The sequence below is a fragment of the Heterodontus francisci genome, chromosome 20 (assembly GCF_036365525.1).
Source record: "Heterodontus francisci isolate sHetFra1 chromosome 20, sHetFra1.hap1, whole genome shotgun sequence".
In the NCBI taxonomy this organism is placed as follows: domain Eukaryota; kingdom Metazoa; phylum Chordata; class Chondrichthyes; order Heterodontiformes; family Heterodontidae; genus Heterodontus; species Heterodontus francisci.
The window spans coordinates 81,210,435-81,234,888 of NC_090390.1; the positions used below are offsets into that span (position 1 = coordinate 81,210,435).

Consider the following 24,454-nt stretch of genomic DNA (forward strand, 5'->3'; position numbering starts at 1 on the left):
CCCCCCCCCCCACCAGCGACTTGCTCCAGACCTCGCCACTGCTCCCCCCACTCATCTGGGCCGATCGTTCCCCGCTCCTCGCTTCCCCCCCCACCACCCGCTCTCTGGCCACCTGCTCCCCACTTCCCCCCTCCACCCCACAGCTGCACAGCTTCCCTCCTCTCGGCCACTTGCTCCTACATCGCCCCGTCACCCCTTCCTCAGATGCAGCGGTGGAGAATGATTGAACATGGGTAAAAATGGCTAAGAGGAGGGAAACAGGGAGTGAGCAGGGGGAGGGGGGGGGGAGAGCAGGGAGGGGGGGTGGTAGCTGGGGAGGGGAAGCAGAGAGCGGGGGGGGGAAGGCAGGGAGCGGGGTGGGGGTGGGGAAGCAGGGACTGTGAAGTGGGGGGGGGAGAGGGAAGCAGTGAGTGAGGTGGGAGGAGTCGCAAGGCTGGAGTGAGTGGCTAAGGGAAAGCAGCGGGGATCCAGCAGTGAGAAGACAGGCACAGGAGGGAGCAGCAAAGAGAAACACAATGGCTGGGGTGGGGGGGGGGGGGCGGTGGGGAGCAGGGGACTGTTGGGGGTGGGATGAAGGCAGAGATGGCAGCTGTTAAGGGGATTTTTGGGTTGAAGTTGTTTTTCTGTGATAAATTGAGCAGCGGCATCTTTATTACTGGCAGCTGCATGAACATCGCAGACAGTGACATTTCAGTGGAAGAGGTTGCATTTGCGCATGTGCTAGTACTGCGCCACCTAGTGGCTGCATTGTCAGCAAACGCAGCCTAAAAAAAACTTCAACTCAGTAATATGACTTAAATCGGGAGCTTAGCAGCCATGGGGATGGTGGGTTTAAATAGTGTCCTGCCAATCTGTAGCTACGCGCATGAATATCTCAGTGCATTAACAGTGGAGCAGCTTTTAACATACAGTTGTTGGTGAATTCGATCTAAAGAAAAGCTAACTTGTTGCAATTGATAACAATAATCTGTAAATTATTCAAAATCTTTGGAGGGCTGGGATTCCTATTGACAAACCTTACTTCTTGTCTCCACTCCCAGTCAAACGTTCCCCGATTGTAAGTTCCAGTGTCAACATTTCCCATTTTATTTTGCTATGTCAACTGTCACGGTATAGTTGCCAGTTCTAGCCACTAGTTGGCACCAGCAGTTCCTGAAGTCTGCCTCCCAACATTGTCATCACCCTGTTTATAAAAAAAAGCATGGATAAATTATGGGCAGTAAATGTCTACATTTGAGCTATGTGCTGGTGGTGGACAAGGCTAAGCTATGAAAACGAGAAGGCTAATCTTAGCCAAACTCGCTTGGTGAGAAACTGAACAGGTTGGGTTGAAAGTGGGTTTTACTCCCCACCTGATTTTGCTCCAATCAGGTGGTGTGTAAAACTGATATCTGGTCAGTAGCCTGCCTGGGGGGTTAGCTTAAATAAAACACGCATCAATATTTCAGAGGGTGAGTGATCAATTTGTGGAATAGAGTCCCTAGGGAGACAGTGGAAGTATAGAATTACATAGAATTTACAGCAAAGAAACAGTTAATCTGCTCAATTGGTCTGTGCCGGCGTTTATGCTCTTTATGAGCTCCTTCCCATTCTACTTCATCACACTTGAGTCCATTATCTTGGCTGACATCCCAGTGCAGTACTGAGGGAGTTCTGCACTGTCGGAGGTGCCATCTTTTGGATGAGGCATTAAACCGAGGCCCCGTCTGCCCTCCTAGCTGGATGCAAAAAATCCCACGGCACTACTTCCACGAAGACCAGAGGAGGCCTTCCCGGTGTCCTGATCAATATTTATCCCTCAATCAATGTCAACAAAAACAGTTTATTTGGTCATTATCACATTGCTGTTTGTGGGATCTTGCTGTGTGCACATTGGTTGCAGTATTTCCTACATTACAACAGTGACTACACTTTAACAGTACTTCATTGGCTGTAAAGCACTTTGGGATGCCCTGATGTCGTGAAAAACTTTCACGTTGGGAACTTCCTTGTGGGAGGGAGTGGTGGGGGGGAGGTGTGGGGTTTGTGGGTTCTCCTGATTGGTTACGGTAACATTGGTGGAAATTCGGCTGTAAGACTGTTTGATCCACTGGATTCCTGGATAAACCGTCATCTTCCACTGAAGTGGTGGTGGCTGATTGGGGAAACCCTGAGAAAATTCCTCCATTGGTTTGCAACTTTGCAAGCAATATTGGTGGATATTCATTCATCCCCGGAACTGCTGTTGGCAACAGCAAACTAGCAATTGGGCAATGACTCAGAGCAGGGCTTTATATTTTGTATTGTGTTGTGAATAGCCAAATCAACCCGGAACTCATATGAATAATGGCAAGTTCTGGAAGGATTGTAACATTAATCAAGTTCAGATGGAGTTTCTGAATAAACGTTCTGAATTTAAATAGGATTATTTGAGTAAATACTTTTGGTAACACTAAAGTGCTGTTTGTGAAATGTTTGATAAAGAATAAAATTGCTGAAAATAGAGACGTGTTGTCGAAGCTTTTTGTCTTGCACTCATCAGGACAATCCACAAGAATAACCAATGTAAGGGAAAACAGCGACTCATAGTGCATGAGATGAGAGTGCTGATTGGTTGGCAAGTGAACAACTCTGTTCACTTGTCAACCAATCAGCACTCTCTTCTCATGCAGTGTAAGCCGTTGTTTTCCCTTACATTGGTTATTCTTGTGGATTGTCCTGATGAGTGCAAGACGAAAAGCTTCGACAACACGTCTCTATTTTCAGCAATACTCAAGTTCTGTATTACTAAACGACTATAAAGAAGAAAATATGCAAACAGTTTAATATTTTCTTAAGTTTTTTGAATGGATTTGTTGCCCATTGTTATAAGAATCCACATACTAGATAAATAGAGAGTAAGGTAATAAACAGTTACCTTTCCCTTCCACACCCCGTACTCAAGAGACATATTTAGATAGATAGGGTTGTGGAAAGGGACATACCAAGTTGCACCCAATGTCATTTTAGCAGCCAGGTAATTCGTGTCCCTGTGCTTCTTTCAACCTCCTCCTTAAAATAAGAGCTGAAGATAGGAAGCCCAAAGGATAGTGGAAATCTGGAACACTCTCTCTCCCCCAAAATGCTGTTGAGGCTGGGGGTCAATTGAAATTTTGAAACTGAGATTGATAGATTTTGGTAAGGCAACGGTATTAAGGAATATGGAACCACGGTAGGTAAATGCAGTTAAGATGCAGATCAGCCATGATCTAATTGAATGACAGAACAGGCTTGAGGGGCTGAATGGCCTCCTCTTGCTCCTATGTTCCTAACCTAGCGTGTATATTTAACAATATTAAATGTTTCTACCTCCGTAGAGGACTGCAATCCATCCATTGTTGTCATTAAGGTCGGAGGATAGGCAGGAGGGGGGAAGAGGAGGAAAATGATGTGACCGGGAGTGATTGCAATGCAACTCCAGGGCGGCAGTAACTTTGAGTGGTTAATCAGCCCTGGGACAACAGCTGCCGACATAACGGATCTGGCTGAATTACAGAGGAAGAGTCTGTTTTGACAAAGTTAAATGCAGTTATGACAAAACACAAAGATTATTCAACATTTTTTTTATCAACATTAATTTTTGAATAGACAAGAAAGGGATATTTTGAACAAAATAATATTCCCACTATATTTTCCAACCGCTTGAAAAGCTGTTAATGTGGTAATTAAAATACTACTTCACACAGTTATTGTAACTACATACTGTTTCATTATGATGCAAATTGGTATTGTCCTTGTAATTAGTATTAATGAAAATATAAAACGATTCTTCTTATTGCTTTGCTAATGCTCTGTAAATTAATTGGAATAAGATGTGTTATAATAGGAAATATCCGAGTGAATGCAATCAGTGTGTTGTAGAATGTTGGATAAAGGTACATTTGGACCCTTGTCCTAGCAGAGACCCTTTCCCGAGAGGAAATATATTTTCCCTTTCTGTTTCCATGGGAGTGCGGAAGTCTCATTCTGGACTCTTGTTTTCCAAGAGGAGTTGTTTCTCTGTGCAAAGCCACTTCCAGGGGTGGGGATGGAATAAATCTCCGCACTTAGACGTATATCCCAAAGGAGTCTCACTGCAGAGACCTTCCATTCAAGGAGGCTGTGTTGTTATAAATGCCCCTGCCATGTTGAGGCTTTGCCACGTATCATACATTACAACAGTGACTATGGGGATAATTTTATGCTCTCCCCCGCGGCAGGTTTGGAGGTGGGGAGAGCATAAAATTGGGGTGGATGGTGGCGGGGAATTGTTGGGGGGGGGGGGGGTTCCCACCACCATCCCGCCTCCGCCAAAATTTAGTCTGGGGTGAGAAGGCCTGTGAATGGCCTTCCTGCCCCCCCGTAATTGAATTCCTTAACTGGGCAGTTAACCCCCAATTAAGAGCCTCTTCTCGCTGCAGCCACAATTAGCCGTGCGGAGAGAGACCCTGTTCCAGTACGTGAAGCACGTATCTTTGATCTTCGATCCCGTGGAAGGCCTGCCACTGTCCACTTAAGTGCTTGTTTGGCAACTAAATTCAGTGGGCCTCCAGTAGAAGAGGCGACGCGGGGGTCTTGGTGGCAGTTTCTCCAGACGTCGAGACCTCTTTTACCAGGATAAAATTCTCCCCTACATTTCAAAAGTACTTTATTGGCCGTAAAGCACTTTAGGATGACCTGAGGTCATGAAAGGCGCTATAAGAATGTAAGTTTGTTCTTTCTTTTAGATTTTTCTCTTAAGTATGCCAAAGACCCTCCTTGTAAGTGAGCCCGCACTCCTTAGAACTGGCGTGCGCCTTGATAAACCAAGTAACAAGTAAAGAAGCAAAAGCATTTCTATAGCACCGTTCACGACCTCAGAACATTCCAAAGTGCTTTACAGCCAATGAAGTACTTTGTGAAGTGTATTCTCTGTTGTAATGTAGGAATGCAGAAGCCAATTTGCACACAGCAATCTCCGACAAACAACAACGTGCTAATGCGCAGATAATCTGTTTAGTGATGTTGGTTGAACAGGGCACCTCGGAGAACTATATAAGCCAACACAGCAGTCATTTTGCACATGGAAAGATCCCACAAACAGAAATGAGATGAATAGCCAGTTAATCTTTGTCTTTTTGATAGTATTGGGAGGAATGTTGTCCAAAAACTCCCTGCCCTTCTTTGAATAGTGTTACAGGATTTTTAACATCTCCACTGAAGACAGTGCACACTCCGCTATGCTACATTGGGGATATCAGCCTAGATTATGTGCTTAATTCCAACCTTCTGACTCAGAGAAAATGGGATACCAGCTGAGCTATACTGATAGGTTCAGTGGCCTATTGAAGGCAATAAGACTAGCTGGATATAAAACAATGTCACATTGGTGCAGTCAGGATACTGTACTGGAATTGAGGTCAAGGCAGAGGAGAGGGAACTGTACTCCGTGCTGGCTGTTGTTAGTCATGGGAGTCTCTCGATAGCAATGGCAGGTAAGGTAAAGATAGAAATATGTGACCCATTAACCAGCTCTGTAACCCTCATCTTGATAAAAAGAACTCCCTCCTTAAAACATTCAATATTTCAAAAGTGATCGATGTTATCTGAAAGTGAATGATTAGAGAAACTGGACACAAAGAAATCATGTTGACCAGCTCATCATTTAGGATATCCATAACCAAATCCCGATGCAATCCATAGGATAACCTGTGTGTCCTGGAAGCATCCATCCTGTCGGAGAGCGATATAGTTCATCAACAGAGCTGTCAGCATAAAAATGGAATTGATTCAAAGGAGAGCTTTGAGAATCATTCTTCTTGATTGCGATTTTGCACAGGCATTACAACAGCATAACAACCAGAAATTGGATGACAGATGTGCCTATCCCCGCAAATATTTTTTGTAGAGATTCAAGATCTGTCAAATTGCCTAACAGGGTGGTGAAGGATGTGAGGCACAGTTGCTTGGTGCCTTGAATGTGAGTCTCAAGTAATTAGTGCCACAATGTAATGGAGATACCAATGTGGTTTTCTTACACACTCTGCTGCTAGCACTCAAACCCCTCCCACCTCCCAGGCTCCTCAAAGACATTGCAACCCTTCCCTGACCCAGAGACTCCATGGTTGGTGGACAGCTTAAGCTTTCGTCAACAGTGGACGAGATCAGGGCTGAGGTGGGAGGGAGGTGGTGGTGGGTTGGTGGGGGGTTTGGTGATGGGGTCACCTGTCGCTGGGAGCATGACAATCCGTGAAAGACAGCAGGCCCAGTGAAAGCTTCACTCTACATCGCCCAGTAGAACTGCTTTCTGCCTCTTGCTTGGAAGCAGGAACTTGGGATCAGAGTAGGAGCTTGTGATATGATTGTGATTTTTCATCTTGTGTAATGTCACAGTTGCTGTAAAACCTCACGAGTTGGGCGTCTGAACATAAATGGTACGACTGCAGTGATTCAGTGGCCCATATGGTCACTTGTATCCATTAATTTCTGTGTCAGTGCCACTGAAGGCAATGATTCGTGCTGTAGTATGGTCCCCCTGGATATTGTAACCTCCTTATATCTGGCTGAAGTGGCCAGACGACCATATGACCATATGAATTAGGAGCAGAAGTAGGCCATTCAGCCCCTCGAGCCTGCTCTGCCATTCATTAAGATCATGGCTGATCTGTTTACATTCTTTATGTGAGTCTAGATAGCAGCTGTCAATAAGCTGTTGAACCTTGGGGCTACAGCATGACCTGTTGTGTCCTCTGACCTGATACACCTTCAGCAGTTCTGACACACTCAGTCCAATCTAATATAGAGCAGGGTTACTACATTGGGTTGTGGACAGGAAGGATATGTTGGCTTTGGAGTGGGTGCAGCACAGATTCACCAGGATGATACTGGGGTGAAAAGGGTTAAATTATGAGGACGAAGCTAAAATTCCATGAATATAGAAGATTAAGGGGTGATCTAATTGAGGTTTTTAAGATGATTAAAGGAGTTGATCGTGTAGATAGAGAGAAACTATTTCCTCTGCTGGGCAGGGTGTGGGGTGTGGGATGTTGGGAGGGGTGGGTGTCGCGGGGAGTACAGAACAGGAACCTTAAAATGAGAGCAAAATACTGCAGATGCTGAAAATCTGAAGTTAAAACAAAAAGTGCTGGAAATGTTTACCATGTCTGGCAGCATCTGTGAAGAGAGACAAAGTTAGCGTTGTGGATTTTATGCAGGCAGTGGGGGCCAGAAAGTTGAGGTGAACCTCACCTCGGCTGTTTTGGGGACCCCCGGTTACAGTTTACGGCGCTCAGGTAAGTTACCTGCCTGGTGCCAGGTAACCCGTCCGTTTCAGGGTGGGGAATCCGCCTCCAAGAGCTGTTGGTCAATCAGAGGACCAACAGCACAACATCCCAGCAGCGTCATACTGCTGCAGGCCTGGGGCCGAGCAGTGCTGGAGCCCCAGAATGCAGCTAAGTTGGGGGGGGGGGGGGGTAGGCTCACTGGGGCCAGTCAGGCAGGCCCCGGCAAGGGGTGAGGAGGGAGGGGGGAATGGTTGGGGAGTGTGGGCAGGGGGTATGTTTGCGCAGGGGCAGCCTTTGCTGCTGGGCACCCCTTACCCCCTCCCCCCTCCCCCCCCCCCCCCCCACAAACCCGCAGGGAGGCAGGCTGGTTTTAATGGGTGGTCTCCCCATGTGGTGGGGCTCCCACCAGCCGCTGGTAAAATTGGCCACTTAAGGGCCTCAATTGGCCACTGGGCGGGAAGGCCGTCCTCTGCCCCTGACAAAATTGAATGGCATCGGGAAGATGACAGGTATTCAACCACGCCCCCCCACCCCCCTGCCTTTCCCTCACCGTTATATGGGACCCCGCTGCCTCTCAGCCTGTCCCTAGAGGGCTAAAATACTTGGCCCAATGTTTCAGGTTGATGACCTTTCATCAGAAAGTTCTGACGCGAGGTCATCGAACTGAAACGTTAACTCTGTTCCTCTCTCCACAGATGCTGCCTGACCTGCTGAGTATTTCCAGCATTTCCTGTTTTTATTATCTTAAAATTAGAGCTAGACCATTCAGGGATGATGTCAGAAATCACATCATTGCACAAAGGGTGAAAAGTGAAAATCTAGAATTCTCTCCTCAAAAGATTGTGAATGATGGGGGTCAATTGAAACCTTTGAGACTGGAATCAAATAGATTTTTGTTGGGTAAGTATTTCGAGGGTTATCAAGCACAGGTGGAAGAATGAATTTTGGGATGCAGATCATTCGACATCTAATCGAATGGCAGTGTAGGCCCGAAGGGCTGAATGGCCTTCTTGTTTCAATGTTTTAGTTTAGTTTAGTTTAGAGATACAGCACTGAAACAGGCCCTTCGGCCCACCGAGTCTGTGACGACCATCAACCACCCATTTATACTAATCCTACACTAATTCCATATTCCTACCACATCCCCACCTGTCCCTATATTTCCCTACCACCTACCTATACTAGGGGCAATTGCTAATGGCCTATTTACCTATCAACCATGTTCCTGTGATTTAATGTGCATGTTGTGTAGAATCAGTGCTACGATTTGTGCTGATTGCAGTTGTGGTAGTCAGTTGGGGTGCGAAAGCAAGCCTCAGTTTTCAGGCTGGGGAGGGTATGTCTGTCCAGCATTTCCACTCCTCACTCAGTCACCTTTGCTACAAGGTGAAGGTACAGGCAGAGATCAAGACTGGCTGTGATACAGCCAGGGATAGGCACCAACATGTTGCACCAGGGACATTTGTCAAAATTATTGACTCAGCCGCTGTTACGAAAGTGCCTCTGTGTTTTGTTAAATATATTTTTTGAGGATTCATTTGTGCAAGGTTGAAGAAATGTTAAACCTTGGGGTTTTCAAAGAGGGGGTCATGCAAAGGCCACTTTGATTCCGAAAACAGTCCCTGGAAATGTTTTTAAAAGGGGCACTGAGAGGTTTTGTGAGGAAAACAAGCCTTTCCAGGAAACCACCTGACTTCCATCAACAACAACAAGCCTTTCCGCTAAACCACCTGACTTCCAGCTCAATAAACAACAGAGAGCTTTGGACACCTGGAGAAGTTGTTTACAAAGAAGTAACAGGTCAAGATTGATGGAGGTCAAAAGGTTGACCTTCTGTTGTCAGTTTCACTATTCAATTGTTTTGAGTTGAGGTAAAACTGTATAAAAAGGGAGAGAACTTCCAAGGACAGAAGAGAATTTCCAAGAAGAGAAGAGAATTCCTAAGGAAGGAGAGAAGACCACAACCCAGCTCAGTTTTCCAGCACCTCTCTAAAAGACCCTGAGGAGTCTACTGTGTCAATTCATCTTGTTTCCTGTCTTTGAAGAAAAGCCTGCTAAATTAATTCTCATTTCTACCTGAAAAGAACTGTTCTAAAAGATCCCAGTGACCTGTCTAGATGTACTTGGAGGCCAGACTATATACCAGTTTTGAAACACAACATATCGCATCTGCTGTTTCTTCAAGAGTGAGCAAGTATTCAGCCCAAGTGTTTGTTTTGTGTGTCTGTAATAGAGCTCTAAATACAAAAATCCCTTTAATTTTCCGGTTAACCGGTGGATGTGTGTGTGTGTGTGAGTGTGAAGGGCTAAGGTAAAAAGGGAACTTTAATATTTCAATCTGTGTGTTCATGCATTACTTCATTACTGGTTAAGACTTGTTTTGTAATAAACTGATAATGTTGTTGTTTATTAAAGAAACGTGGTTGGTGTGTTTTATTCTGGGATAAAAATAGAGTCTAGGATTGACCATATCGGAAAGTGGAGTGGAACTTGAATAAACAGTGCACTCCTCCCGTCTCGATCATAACACCACGGACATGGGGGCAATTAATCTGTATATAAAGTGGATAATGAACCTAATACCAATTGATATCCATGCTGAATCACAACAGGGAAAAATGGTCAACCACCCACCTAAACCTATCAGTAGTGTGAAAGTGGAAATATCAAGACCTCCACTTATTCATGTCATGTTAAATAATCTGCAAGAATTTAATACAGATCACAAAACCTTCAGCAACACAATTCATTTGCTTCATATAGAATAAAAAGGCTTTAATGATTTATATTGCAACATTATGCATAAATTATTCACTACTCAACTCCACGAAAATGTACTATTGGCCACATTAAAGACTTCAGAGTACATATTCTTGCTTTGTGTTGCTTCAGTGAGGTTAAATTTTTTGATCAAGATCTTTTTAAATATAGTCGTCCTAAACATTGCAGTCCAAAAATGCATTTTGCTGCAGCCCTTAAGCCTCAGTAGTGACTGAAAAATTCGGCTACATTTTCACAATACTGACAATTTAACCAAAACAATACTCAAAAGTAGTTGAATTATACATCAAGACACGGCTCTCCGACTGGCATGAGCTTTTTTCTGCAGAACTGACTGCAAAAATAATGGAGACTTCAAGAACTATGTCTGTGTGAACTGTGGAAAGAATTTGTCTTCGATGTGTAATTGGATTGTATGTTTTAGGGATAATCCCATTCCCTCACCTACATATCTGAGAAGGAAGCTTGCGGTGCCCATTCGGTGCCAGAGACATCTCCTCTGGCCGAGTGACGGTAGATGCCTGGCAGCACTCACTAATGGTCACCATTTGACTAGCTTTTATTTAAAATTGCAGATTTTTATTAATTGAATTCCAATTTCACCATCTGCCCTGGTGGGATTCAAACCCGTGTCCCCAGAGCACTAGCCTGGGCCTCTGCATTACTAGTCTAATGACCCTCACAGGAATGCTCACAACATTTAAGAAGTATTTAGATGAGCACTTGAAACGCCATAGCATACAAGGCTACGAGCCAAGTGCTGGAAAATGGGATTAGGATAGTTAGGTGCTTGATGGCCGGCATAGACACGATGGGCTGAAGGGCCTGTTTCTGTGCTGTATAACTCTATGACTCTATGACATTGTCACTATGCCACCGCCTGCCCCTCTGAAGGCTTCATAGCCTCCGAGAGCTCAGTAATCACAGGGGCAGGCAGGAAGACTGGTCCCTCAAGAGATACAAGAGAGATCCTAGTTCCTGTGCAACAGTAGGAGACAAGGGGGTGAGTTAGAATATTTCCTTCAGTGTCAGCTGTGCCTCAGAGGGTTGCACTCTTACCTCTGAGTCAGCAGGTTGTGGATTCAAGTCCCATTCCAGAGATTTGAGCACAAAATCTAGGCTGACACTCCAGTGCAGTACTGAGGGAGTGCCACACTGCCAGAGGTGCCATCTTTTGAATGAGATGTTAAACTGAGGCCCTCTCAAGTGGATGTAAAAGATCCCATATTACTATTTCAAAGAGCATAAACATTCTCTCTCCAGTGTCCTGCCCACAATCAACATCACTAAAACTGACTCTGTAGTCATTATCGAGTTGCTGTTTGTGGGAGCTTGCTGTGCGTAAATTGGCTGCCTTATTTCCTACATTACAACGGTGATTACACTTCAGATGAATGTCATTGGTTATAAAGTGCTTTGGGAGGTCCTAAGGCTGTAAAAGGTGCCATGGAAATGCAAGTCTTTTCTTTTGTATGACGGTTACAGGAATCTGCTCAATTAACATTGTTCCCCCCACCCCCCCCCCCCCCCACCAACCTCCTCCCCTCCCCTCCTCTCGCCCCAGCCCCCGGGTGACACTGTGACCTTTCTGCATGACACGTTAGCAGGAAGACAGATTGGGCAGCCCGGCAGCTGACACTTGCAGTTAAGATCCCCTACATATCTGACTAATTGGGTGAGCGCAGCATGCAGTGCACACTAATGGCCATTCATTATCCTCCCAGCCATCCATGTCTCTGGTACTGCATCCTCTCCATAGCTCAGGCTGTCAGCTCTGTCGCCTCTTCCTATCCAGCATGATTTCTCCAGGATGACACCTTCTCGATGGGAAATATATGAAGTGCTGAGCTATTACATTTCATTCGTGGCTGCAATTGTCATTCAGTTTTCAAAAAAAAAAGATCATCTCTGAATAAGGAAGGAGCAGATGTTCATTAAGTGCAGCGAAATTGTTATCAGAGATTAATGTGACGATCTAATTTTGGGTACACGTTTTTTGATTAGAAGATTCATCCTAATGCATAGTGACAGATGCAGTCTGCCTCCGACAGATGTATGATTACAGGCAGTGCTAGAAACTCAGTACATGTGCAAGTTTTCTCCAGATGTTAATTCAAATCAGTTGATTTTTGTGAACATGGGAGAGATGGATGAAGTCCGATTTACTTAATGTGTCTGTTATCTCTCGCTAACTACAGACACAAGTGTCTCTGCTTTGCACCTTTATCTTTAGTGGGACAATGTAGCATTCTTCCATGGCTCAGTTCCTTGAGTGTAAATGAGCTACACAGTTTAGGAAAGGTCCTGATTCATTGTCTATGCTCAGTTAGCTGATCTCAGCCTCCTCCTGAGGTGCCCACCATCACAGTCTTCAGCCAATTCGATTCACTCCACGTGATATCAAGGAACGGCTGAGCGTAATGGATACAGCACAGGCTGCAGCTTCCAACAGGATCCCAGTTGCAGTGCTGAAGTCCGCGCTGCAGAACTAGCAACGCCCTTAGTCAAGCTGTTCCAATACAGTGACAATACTGGCATCTACCCGCCAATGTGGAAAATTGACACGTTATGTCCTGTCCACAAAAAGCAGGACCAATCCAATACAGCCAATTACCGCCCCATTACTCGACTATGTTCAGAACCATTCGCAACTCCTCAGTTACTGAAGCAGTCCGTGTCAATATGCAGCGAGACCTGGTCAACATTCAGGCTTGGGCTGATATGTGGCAAGTAACATCTGTGCCACACAAGTGCCAAGTAAATACTGTGGCTACAAGAGCAGGTCAGAGGCTGGGAATTCTGTGGCAAGTAACCCACCTCCTGACTCCCCAAAGCCTGTCCACCATCTACAAGGCACAAGTCAGGAGTGTGATGGAATACTCTCCACTTGCCTGGATGGGTGCGGCTCTAACAACACTCAAGAAGCTCAACATCATCCAGGAAAAGCAGCCCGCTTGATTGGCACCCCATTCACCACCTTAAATATTCACTCCCTCCACCACCGATGCACAGTGGCAGCAGTGTGTACCATCTACAAGATGCACTGTGGCAACTCACCAAGGCTCCTTAGACAGCACCTTCCAAATCCGCAACCTCTTCCACCTAGAAAGACAAGGACAGCAGACGTGTGTTAACACCACCATCTGCAAGTTCCCCTCCAATTCACATACCATCCTGACTCAGAAATATATATAATGTATATATTATGTATAAAATATATATAATCTCAATGTGTACCCTGTCAATTCCCTTCAGAATCCTGAATGTTTCAATGCCTTGGTCCAAACATGGAACTAAGAGCTGAATTTCAGAGGTGAGGTTCGAGTGACTACCCTTGACATCAAGGCAGCCCTTGACTAAGTGTGCCATCAAGGACCCCGAGTAAAATTGAAGACAATGGGAATCGGGGGAAAACTCTTCACTGGTTGCGGTCTGTAACTCACTCCCGAGTATCTGTTATTCTATATATAAACCACCCGAACCCCTCGATTAGATTCCAGCCTGTAACTCACTCCTGGGTACCTGTTGTTCTGTGTTTCAATCACCTGAACCCCTCGATTAGATTCCAGTCTGTAAGTCACTCCATCATTAATTCCAAGAATGAGTGCATCTAATACTGGTGTTTCTAATGTTACCCGGCAGCAGCTGCTTGTTAAAGCTGGATAAAGCGAAACCTCCGAAAATACTGGTGTATTTGAACAATCTAGACTTCAGCACCTTCCCTACAGTGCAACTGCATTAATGTGACCTCCATTCAGTTTCATGGTGCTATATCCTATCCATCAGGTGAATGGCCCATAGCCACAGTGATGTCTCAATGGTATCATTGCTGTTCTCACTCGCACTTTCTCTGTTTCACAGGGCTCTGGGAAATATTCTGTTTATGTGGCCAACTATGCCAGTGGCAGCATTGGTCCTCACGCCCTTATAGAAATGGATGAAGCCGCCAGCAACCTGTCAATGGGAATTGTTGCCCTTTCCAACGTCGCAGCAGAGGCAGGTGTCGACAAGTACACGGGTAAGAGAATTCTTGAGATGGTTTAATGTCAGCACACATCATGAATGATTCTTACTGATGTGTTAATGCTTGTGGAGCCAGCAGATTGGAAGCAACTGTTTAAATCTGAGTTGGAACCTCCATTGTTTACAGCTTCCTTTGAAATCAGCTTGTTAACCTTTCATCTGTGCTTTGTCGTGGATTGGTCCATCCTAGATCTTTGGATATATTACCGTATTCTCCTCCTTTGAATTATCTCATAATTTTCCTGCAATGAGGTTGACCCCCCGAAATGCTGTCGATGGGGATAAATAGCTCTACAATCTTCAAGTGTGATCTGCAACACTGAGGCTCAATGTTCCTCTCTTGTGCACATGGATAGTGTTCTAAAAGGGCAGAAATCCACTGAGCCAAATCTCCACCCCTTTGTGTTGCCCCGGGATATCTACGCAGTTGGGTGGAATGCAATAGGCACGGTCAAAAGGAAGACCTGGTAACAAAGTGTGGGGAGGTGCATGCCCGGACTTTCTGCCTCCTTTTCCTTCAGATCTGCCTAAAAGCAGGAGCGTTAGAAGGAGCCAGCATTAGCCCTTGCTCCTGGACCCACCCAGCAGCTTCCTTTGGAAGCAGCAAAAAGTCAGATTTTCATTTATGTGGTGCCTTTCATGACCTCAAGGCATTCCAAAGTGTTTTACAACCAATGAAGTAACCAGTGTAGTCACTGTTGAAATGTAGGGAACACAGCAGCCAATTTACACACAAAAAGATCCCACGAACAGCAATGAAATAATGACTAGTGGTGTTTGTTCAGGGATAAATATTGGCCAGGACACTGCTTCGAATCATGCTGTGGGACCTATAATGTCCCCTGAGTGGGCAGATAGGAACTTTGGGGTCATTATCCTAAAGCCCCAGAAAGCACTTACATTTCAATAAATTTAGGCAACACCTATTTTCCCTCCTCGTTTGAATTGTTTGCAACAACTGCCCATTAATCCAGTACCCACTAACCTACGCTCACTAACCAACGCTCACTAACCTGCACTCTCTAACCCTGTGCTCACTAACCCAGTGCCTGCTAACCTGCACTCACTAACCAGTGCCCACTAATGAGTACTCACTAAGGAGTGCTGACTAAACAGTGCCCACTAGCCAGTGCCCACTAACCCAGTGCTGACTAACCAGTGCTCACTAACCAGTGCTCACTAACCCTGCTCTCACTAACCCAGTGCTCACTAATGAGTGCCCACTAACTCAGTGCTCACTAACCCAGTGCTCACTAATGAGTGCCCACTATCCCAGTGCTCACTAATGAGTGCCCACTAACCCAGTGCTCACTAACCCAGTGCTCACTAATGAGTGCCCACTAACCCAGTGCTCACTAACCAGTGCTCACTAATGAGTGCCCACTAACTCAGCGCTCACGAACTCAGTGCCCACTAATCCAGTGCCCACTAACTCAGTGCCCACTAACTCAGTGCTCACTAATGAGTGCCCACTAACTCAGTGCCCACTAACTCAGTGCCCACTAACTCAGTGTTCACTAACCCAGTGTTCACTAATGAGTGCCCACTAACTCAGCGCTCACTAATGAGTGCCCACTAACCCAGTGCTCACTAATGAGTGCCCACTAACCCAGTGCTCACTAATGACTGCCCACTAACCCAGTGCTCACTAATGACAGCCCACTAACCCAGTGCCCACTAACCCAGTGCTCACTAATGAGTGCTCACTAATGAGTGCCCACTAACTCAGTGCCCACTAACTCAGTGCCCACTAACTCAGTGCTCACTAACCCAGTGCTCACTAGCCAGTGCTCACTAATGAGTGCCCACTAACCCAGTGCTCACTAATGAGTGCCCACTAACTCAGTGCTCACTAACCAAGTGCTCACTAATGAGTGCCCACTAACACAGTGTTCACTAATCAGTGCCCACTAACTCAGTGTTCACTAACCCAGTGCTCACTAACCCAGTGCCCACTAACCCAGTGCGCACTAACTCAGTGCCCACTAACTCAGTGCCCACTAACCCAGTGCTCACTAATGAGTGCCCACTAACTCAGTGCTCACTAACTCAGTGCCCACTCACCCAGTGCTCACTAATGAGTGCTCACTAACTCAGTGCCCACTAATCCAGTACTCACTAATAAGTGCCCACTAACTCAGTGCTCACTAACTCAGTGCCCACTAACCCAGTGCTCACTAATGAGTGCCCACTAACCCAGTGCTCACTAACTCAGTGCCCACTAACCCAATGCTCACTAATGAGTGCCCACTAACTCAGTGCTCACTAACTCAGTGCCCACTAACCCAGTGCTCACTAATGACTGCCCACTAACTAACTCAGTGCTCACTAACTCAGTGCCCACTAACCCAGTGCTCAGTAATGAGTGCCCACTAACTCAGTGCCCACTAACTCAGTGCTCACTAACTCAGTGCCCACTAACCCAGTGCTCACTAATGAGTGCCCACTAACTAACTCAGTGCCCACTAACCCAGTGCCCACTAACCCAGTGCTCACTAACTCAGTGCTCACTAACCCAGTGCTCACTAACTCAGTGCTCACTAACTCAGTGCCCACTAACCCAGTGCCCACTAACCCAGTGCGCACTAACTCAGTGCCCACTAACTCAGTGCCCACTAACCCTGCTCTCACTAACCCAGTGCTCACTAATGACTGCCCATTAACCCAGTGCTCACTACCCAGTGCTCACTAATGAGTGCCCACTAACCCAGTGCTCACTAATGACTGCCCACTAACCCAGTGCTCACTAACCAGTGCTCGCTAATGAGTGCCCACTAACTCAGTGCTCACTAACTCAGTGCTCACTAATGACTGCCCACTAACCCAGTGCTCACTAACCAGTGCTCACTAATGAGTGCCCACTAACCCAGTGCCCACTAATTCAGTGCTCACTAATGAGTGCTCACTAACCCAGTGCTCACTAATGAGTGCCCACTAACTCAGTGCTCACTAACTCAGTGCCCATCAGTGTGCTGCTGAAGTGTGAGCGGGAGAAATTCTTCCAAATTGGAGCAATTGCAGTTCCAATGATGTTACACAAATTTCCCAGGGCCCATTTCTTGACAGAGGTCTGCCAATCCCTCATGGTGCATCACGTTAGAGAACAAGACTAAAATTAAAAATCAATTACAGCAAGAAATGATTTATAAACCAAGCTCAAAATACTGGGTCCCTGCAGCTAACGACTTGCCTAATCACTGCTGAATTTCAAGCCAAGAGTTGGTTCAGAGAAGAACCCCTCAGCTGTGAACAGAAGATTCATTCTGACCATAGTCTCTCTCCATCGATCGTGGGGGCTGAACTAGTTCTTATGTGTCCTACTCTGTGTGATGGTGATACTGTTGTGCTGGCTAATGACCTGTACTAGGGATGTGCGACAAAAAGGTTAACATGCCCTTGTTGGAAAAGTGAGACTTATTTTCTGGACAGAAGATGTTCTGGCTGCTTGAAGAAAGTCTCTAGATCTGGGCCAAGTGTATACTTGCTGTGCAGGAGTAATTCAATATTTGTGTGCCGTGGCTGAGATAGTTTTGCGCACAAGATACAGATGAAGATGATGATTTGGCTCATCCATCCTACCTCGTAGTGTCATAGAATTGTACAGCACAGAATGAGGCCATTTGGCCCATTGAGTCTGCCCTGGCTCTTTCCAAGAGTGATCCAGTTTGTCCCACTCCCCAGCTCTTTCCCCATATCCCTGCAATTTTGTTCTCCATCAAGTATTTATCCAATTCCCTTCTGCCAGCTCCTACTGAATCTGTTTTCACCAACGCACATTGCATAAAGTTTGTCCTCGCGGTCTCTGTTATTTTTCCCAATCACCTTAAATCTGAGCCGTCTGGTAATCAACCCTTCGGCCACTGGAAACAGTTTCTCTTTATTTACTTTATCCAAACTCTTCACCATTTTAAACACAGAGGTTTTTCCTGGATTACCACAACCAGGAGTCCATTCCATGTGTTGATCACTCATTGTGTGAAAAAGAACTTCCCAACATCACTCTTACAGTTGTCTTTTATGAATTTTAGACAGTCTGTACTACTGCCAGGTGATTGTTTGATGTAGTATTCCACACTTTTCCATACTGTTCAATATTGGTTTTTGCTGGTGTTAGCTGAGGGAAGATTATTGCCCAGGGCTGTCCTGCTCTTACTCAAGTTGTCTAATGGCATCTTTTATATCAATCTGTATAGGCACATTGGGGCCTCAGTTTAACATCTCATTTGGAAGACAGCACCTCCGACAATGTAGCACTCCCTCAGCACTGCGCTGCACCGTCTGTCTGGATTATGGGCTGAAGTCGGTAATGGGGTTCAAATCCATGACTCACATAAGAGCCTTACCAACCATGGCAAAGGAAATGGAGGTTTATGAATCTGTCACTGGGTTAAGGCTGTTGGTTATCGTAAAGTCAAGGCAGGCAGCTGGTTCTTCCACATATTGGGCTCTGCAGTGATGGGGGGGCTGAATTTTGTTCCCTTGTTGGAGGCGGGTCTGGTGGTGTTGGCGGGGCTGAGAATCTCCACAGAGCCGTCTGCCATGAAATCCGGCACCGTACCGCAGTGTAACTGATACTGACAGAAGTGGAGAAGTACTGTGGTGGGACTGACACCCCAACATGACAGCAATGTAATTTAAATGTTTGAAATGCTGCTTTAAATAAATTTGAATCTAATTCACTGCAATCCAGCGAAGGTTCCTCAATTTTGTGGTTGATGTGCTTCACTCACGTGCCTTCAGTTTTGCGACTTTGAAAAGCCGGCACCACCGAGGCGAGACTCCTCGGTGCCGAGGAAGGGAAGGTAACCTAACCAGAGTAACATAGGGGAAGTGGAGTTTACAACAGCCATTGCTGCTATGCTGAATGTCCGAGGGGCTTGGGTGTGAATGGGGGGGATCTCAGTAAGGGGCTTGTGTTTTAATGGAGGGATCTCGGTAAGGGGCTTGTGTGGATCGGGGGAACTCTGTAAGGGGCTTGTGTATGTTAATGGGGGATCTCTGTAAGGGACTTGTGTGCGAATGGGGGGAACTCTGTAAGGGGCTTGTGTGTGTTAATGGGGGATCTCTGTAAGGGGCTTGTGTGCGAATGGGGGGAACTCTGTAAGGGGCTTGTGTGTGTTAATGGGGGATCTCTGTAAGGGGCTTGTGTGTAACCAGGGGGAACTCTGTAAGGGGCTTGTGTGTTAATTGGGGGTGGAGATCTCTGTAAGGGGCTTGTGTGTAACCAGGGGGAGCTCTGTAAGGGGCTTGTGTGTTAATGGGAGGGGGGGGATCTCTGTAAGGGGCATGTGTGTACCAGGGGGAACTCTGTAAGGGGCTTGTTTGTGACCAGGGGAAGCTCTGTAAGGCACTTAGAGTCATAGAGTCATAGAACGCAGAAACAGGCCCTTCAGCCCATCGTGTCTGTGCCGGCCATCAAGCATCTACGTATTCTAATGCTATTCTCCAGCACTTGGCCTGTAGCCTTGTATGCTATGGCGTTTCAACTGCTCATCTAAATACTTCTTAAATGTTGTGTGAGTTCCTGCCTCTACCACCCCTTCAGGCAGTGTGTTCCAGATTCCAACCACCCTCTGGGTGAAAAAACTTTTCCTCAAATCTCAACTAAAAATCCTGCCCCTTACCTTAAATTGGGGGAACTCTGCAAGGGGCTTGTGTGTGAATTGGGGGAACATCAGGTGATGCCTTGAATGGCATCTCCATTACTGCCCCCACCACGTGACTGGGAGGGGGGCGGGGGGTGAAGGGCCATCGACATTATGCAAATTGACCACCTGCCATGTCATCGCAGTGTCAAGGCTTTTCACACCACAAGCGGGACTGCCACCACTGCTGGATGATAAATTCAGCACCCCGCCTGACTGGTTATGTTGCACCCCATGGTCAAATAGCAATGTGGAAGAGTAACACAGTAGAGTTTCCATTCCAGAGACCGGAAGCGACAGATGTTTGCCATTTCTGGATGATAGCTCAGGGAGGGAAGCCAGACAGCAAGGGTTACAGTCTGACCATGGAGTCTGCCTGATGTTGGATCCTTTTAAGGCGGTGGATTGAAAATTTAAGGCTCCCTGTCATGGACATGTGACCCACATTGGCATGCTTCCACCAACCCCCCCCCCCCCCCCCCCCACCCCCGTCTCCCGCCCCTGTCCCCCAGCGACTCCACCCAAACGATCCAATGCATGGAGCTGCTTTGATGGGAAAATCTGACCTGAATACTTTTAATGAGAAATACCAAAAAGTCATGCTTAAAAAGAAGGAACACTAATTAAAACCAGAGCTCTGTATGTCTGAGGATTCCTCTTATTATCAATGGGAGACCTGTGCAGCAGGTGACTGTACATTTGACCCCAAGAGCCATGAGATTTATACTAAGGAGTGGAGAGTCCACAGAAGTTGGGTTTGTTCTCCGTAGAGCAGAGACTGTTAATGGGAGATTTACTAGATGTATTCAAAGTTATGAAGGGTTCTGATACAGTAGGTAGGGAGAAACTGTTTTCTACTGGTGGGGGGTTTGATAACCAGAGGGCACAGATTCAAGATAATTGGCAAAAGAACCAGTGGGGAGATAAGGAGAATTTTTTTTCACGCAACTAGTTGTTGTGATCTGGAATGCATTGCCTGAAAGGGTAACTTTCGGAAAGGGAATTGGATACATACAGAATTACAAAGAATTGTACAGCATGAAACAGGCAATTTGGCTGGTGTTACTGATCCACAGAAGCCTCCTCCTCCTTCACCTAAATCTATCACCAAAGCTTTCTATTCCTTTCTCTCATGCAGTTATCGGTCTTCCTGTTAAATGCATTGAATATATAAAGGATAAGTTTTCAGGGTTATGGGGAAAGAGCAAGGGTGGAGTAGTGGGACTAATTGGATAGCTCTTTCAAAGAGCCAGCACAAACGTGAGGGGATGAATGGCCACTCTTGTGCTTTATGATTCTATGAGTGCAGCTGGTAGGAAGGGAGCTGGATGTTTGCTGCTGTGTTGTACCAAACCCATTGCCAGTGCAAATGAAAGGGATCCATCTACATTCTCTAGAGTTTAGAAGAGGGGGCTTGACAGAGTAGACACTGAGGGGGTGTTCCCCTGGCTGGAGAGTCTCGATCTAGGGGTCACAGTTTCAGGATAGGGGATCGGCCATTTGGGACAGAGATGAGGAGAAATATCTTCACTCCGAGGGTTGTGAACCTTTGGAATTCACTGTTATAGTTTGTTTCACTGTGGGAATATAAAATATGTATAAAAGGCTCACTCGTGGAGCCTTTAATTTTCAATTTGTTATGGGGCTGATTGGAATTGAAAGTCTTGCTTGTCTGCTTCCTGGCAGGGTTCTGAATGAAATGGGATCTTTTGTCACGAGGAGATAGCGGCTACAGCACAAAGCTTCCCGTTGTTTGATACTCAGTTGGTAGATGCTGTGTGGCTGATTCCTCTGGCTGGAGAGTCTAGACTAGGGATCACAGTCTCGGGATAAGCAGTTGGCCATTTAGGACTGAGATGAGGAGGAATTTCTTCACTTACAGGGTTGTGAATCTTTGGAATTCTCTACCCCAGAGAGCTGCGGATGCTCAATCACTGAGTATATTCAAGACTGAGATGGATAGATTTTTGGACACTCAGGGAATCAAGGCATATGGGGATCGGGCGGGAAAGTGGACTTGATATAGAAATTCACCCATGATCTGATTGAATATCGGAGCAGACACTAGGGGCCGAATGGCCGACTCCTGCTCCTATTTATGTTATCAGGTCTGTCAGTAACTCCACAATGAATGCACTTCCAACGCTTGTACAGTAACTGACTCTAGAAGTGACACACTCGCCTCCTGGCTCCTGACTGACAGGACCTGGGAGCTTTGCCTGCAGCTGTTCTCGAGCCTCCTCCTCGTGATAGCAGCCTGCCACCGTCTGTTGCTGCACCATCTGAGATGGAGCCAAAGTATCACCACCTACCAAAGCTGTGCACGCCACAGAGATATTGATGTAGCTCAACATGTAAAGCTTTCAGTTTGCATTGCAGCAAGCTCCTGTCCAAACCTAGTGCTGTGTGTGTGTGTGTGTCTGCACTTCAGGTGGCACAACCTGACTTTGCCTTCGCAAGTTCCTCTTCCCCTCTCCTCACGTCCACCCCAACCCACCTTCAACAGTTGCTGAACGGAATCAAGTTGTTCTGGGGGCCGGGCCTGGAATTATGGAAGGGGATGAGCCGGAAGTAAATTGCTGTCATCCCTAAAGGGAAGGGGAGGGGCGATTGGAAGGCCAGCTGTTTGATCATGGGGGGCATCACTGTCAAGCTAGAATCACAATCTAACTCGTGTAAACAACCCCTCCCCCGCCTACACACACACAGGATAGGAAGCAAGATTGGCTGAACTAACTTAACCTGCGAGTTCAGGGATGTTCAATCCAATTATAGAGCTTCCCTTCACCCCCCTACCCCCCACTCCCCCACTACCCCACTAGCTCTCCTGGCTGAGATCACACTCAGAAGAGACCGGGGATTGAAGATGGGACTCGACGGGTGTAGATCTCACCTACACTGCCTGGGCACTAATCAGGCGGCACGGATTGTCTACCCATTCTGGTACCCGGCCAATTTTTTCCCCACTCCTCTCAATGAGATGAGGATCTCGTGGGTTCTGTAATGGTGGGGGTCAGGGGTCAATTAGTTTCGTCGGATTACAGCCCAGGCCGTGTGGGGGGAGCTCTTCCGCTACATATTCACAAGACATTGAGGATTAATCTTTGCCAATCCGCCCTCCGCACTCTCTGCCCCACGTCGAAGCTTCACGCCTCGCTGGTAAATTCCTCCTTCAGAGATGTCTTCCAGCTGTCGTTATGCAGCACGGAAGCTCAGTTCCCTTACAGGACAGACCCCCAATGGCACAGGATCATCCCACGTAAAGCATCCCACCCACAGCTAATTGCATTAAAAAGCAGCTGCAGTCAATGAAACGTGTCTAATGTCAGACAGCCATGAATAATAATAGAGATTCACTGCTCTGCTGAAGATTTACACACGCGCTCTGGAGAGTTTAATCAAGGCTTCCTGATTTATGGAAACCCATTACAGTCAGACGGGAGCGCCAGAACGTAAACCCAATGTCAGAATTCCTCATCCGTCAGCTAATTTTTCTCTTCCTCTTGTCTTCAAAGTCAAAAAAGCAAGGACGACAGTGCTATATTTTTGCTCTGCCTCATTAGATAGTCACAAAAGTCAATTACTCAAGAAATCTCTCCCTTGTTTCTTTCTCTGGCATGGTTTCAAAGCAAAATCAGTGTCTGATTGGAATAGAGAAGATCATCTTGATCTTTGCTGCCTATCATAGGGGAGGCCAGAGGAGGCAACGTCTTTACAGGGGAGTTCGAGAGAGTGAGGTGGGGAGTGGACAGGAGGAGGGATCTAGCCTTGCTCCTGCTTTCCACATGATGTAGTAACAGGAAGAGGCCATTCAGCCCCTCTGGCTTGTTTCACTGTTCAATTAGATCATGTCTGATTTGTACCCCAACCCTGGCTTAGCTGTACAGGGGGGGCAGGAGGAAGATTGGGAAAGTAATCGTGATAGGGGAGTCTATAGTTAGGGGAACAGACAGGGATTTCTGTGGCCGCAGACCTGAATCTAGGATGGCATGTTACATACATACAAACATACAAATTAGGAGCAGGAGTAGGCCACTCGGCCCCACTCCGCTATTCAACACGATCATGGCTGATCTGATTGCAACCTCAACGCCATATTCACGTCTATCCCTGATAACCTCTCATCTCCTTGCTTATCAAGAATCTATCTACCTCTGCCTTAAAAATATTCAAAAACTCTGCTTCCACCGCCTTTTGAGGAAGAAAATTCCAAAGACTCACGACCCTCTGAGAGAAACAATTTCTCCTCATCTCTGTCTTAAATGGGTGACCCCTTATTTTTAAACAGTGACCCCTAGTTCTAGATTCTCCCACAAGGGGAAACATCCTTTTCCACATTCACCCTGTCAAGATGCCTCAGGATCTTATATGTTTCAATCAAGTCGCCTCTTACTCTTCTAAACTCCAGCGAAAACAAGCCTAGCCTGTCCAACATTACCACAAAAGACAACCCGCCCATTCCTGATATTAGTCTAATAAACCTTCTCTGTACTGCTTCCAATGCATTTACATCCTTCCTTGAATAAGGAGACCAGTGCTGTACACAGTACTCCAGATGTGGTCTCACCAATGCCTGTATAGCTAAAGCATAACCTTCCTGCTTTTGTATTCAATTCCCCTTGCAATAATTCTATTAGCTTTCCTAATTACATGCGGGACCTGCATACTAACCTTTTGCAATTCATGCACTAGGACACCCAGATCCCTCTGCATCTCAGAGCTCTGCAATCTCTCTCCATTTAGATA

General features: G+C 46.3%; 1 protein-coding gene across 1 annotated transcript in view; it reads left to right on the forward strand.

The window, feature by feature from the left end:
- The window catches only part of crtac1b (cartilage acidic protein 1b), a 341,954-nt gene that overhangs the window by 149,592 nt on the left and 167,908 nt on the right, over positions 1-24,454 (forward strand). The window contains exon 5 of the mRNA XM_068053120.1: positions 13,902-14,058. Coding sequence (XP_067909221.1) covers positions 13,902-14,058 — 157 coding nt within the window. The remainder of the gene's footprint in view (positions 1-13,901; positions 14,059-24,454) is intronic.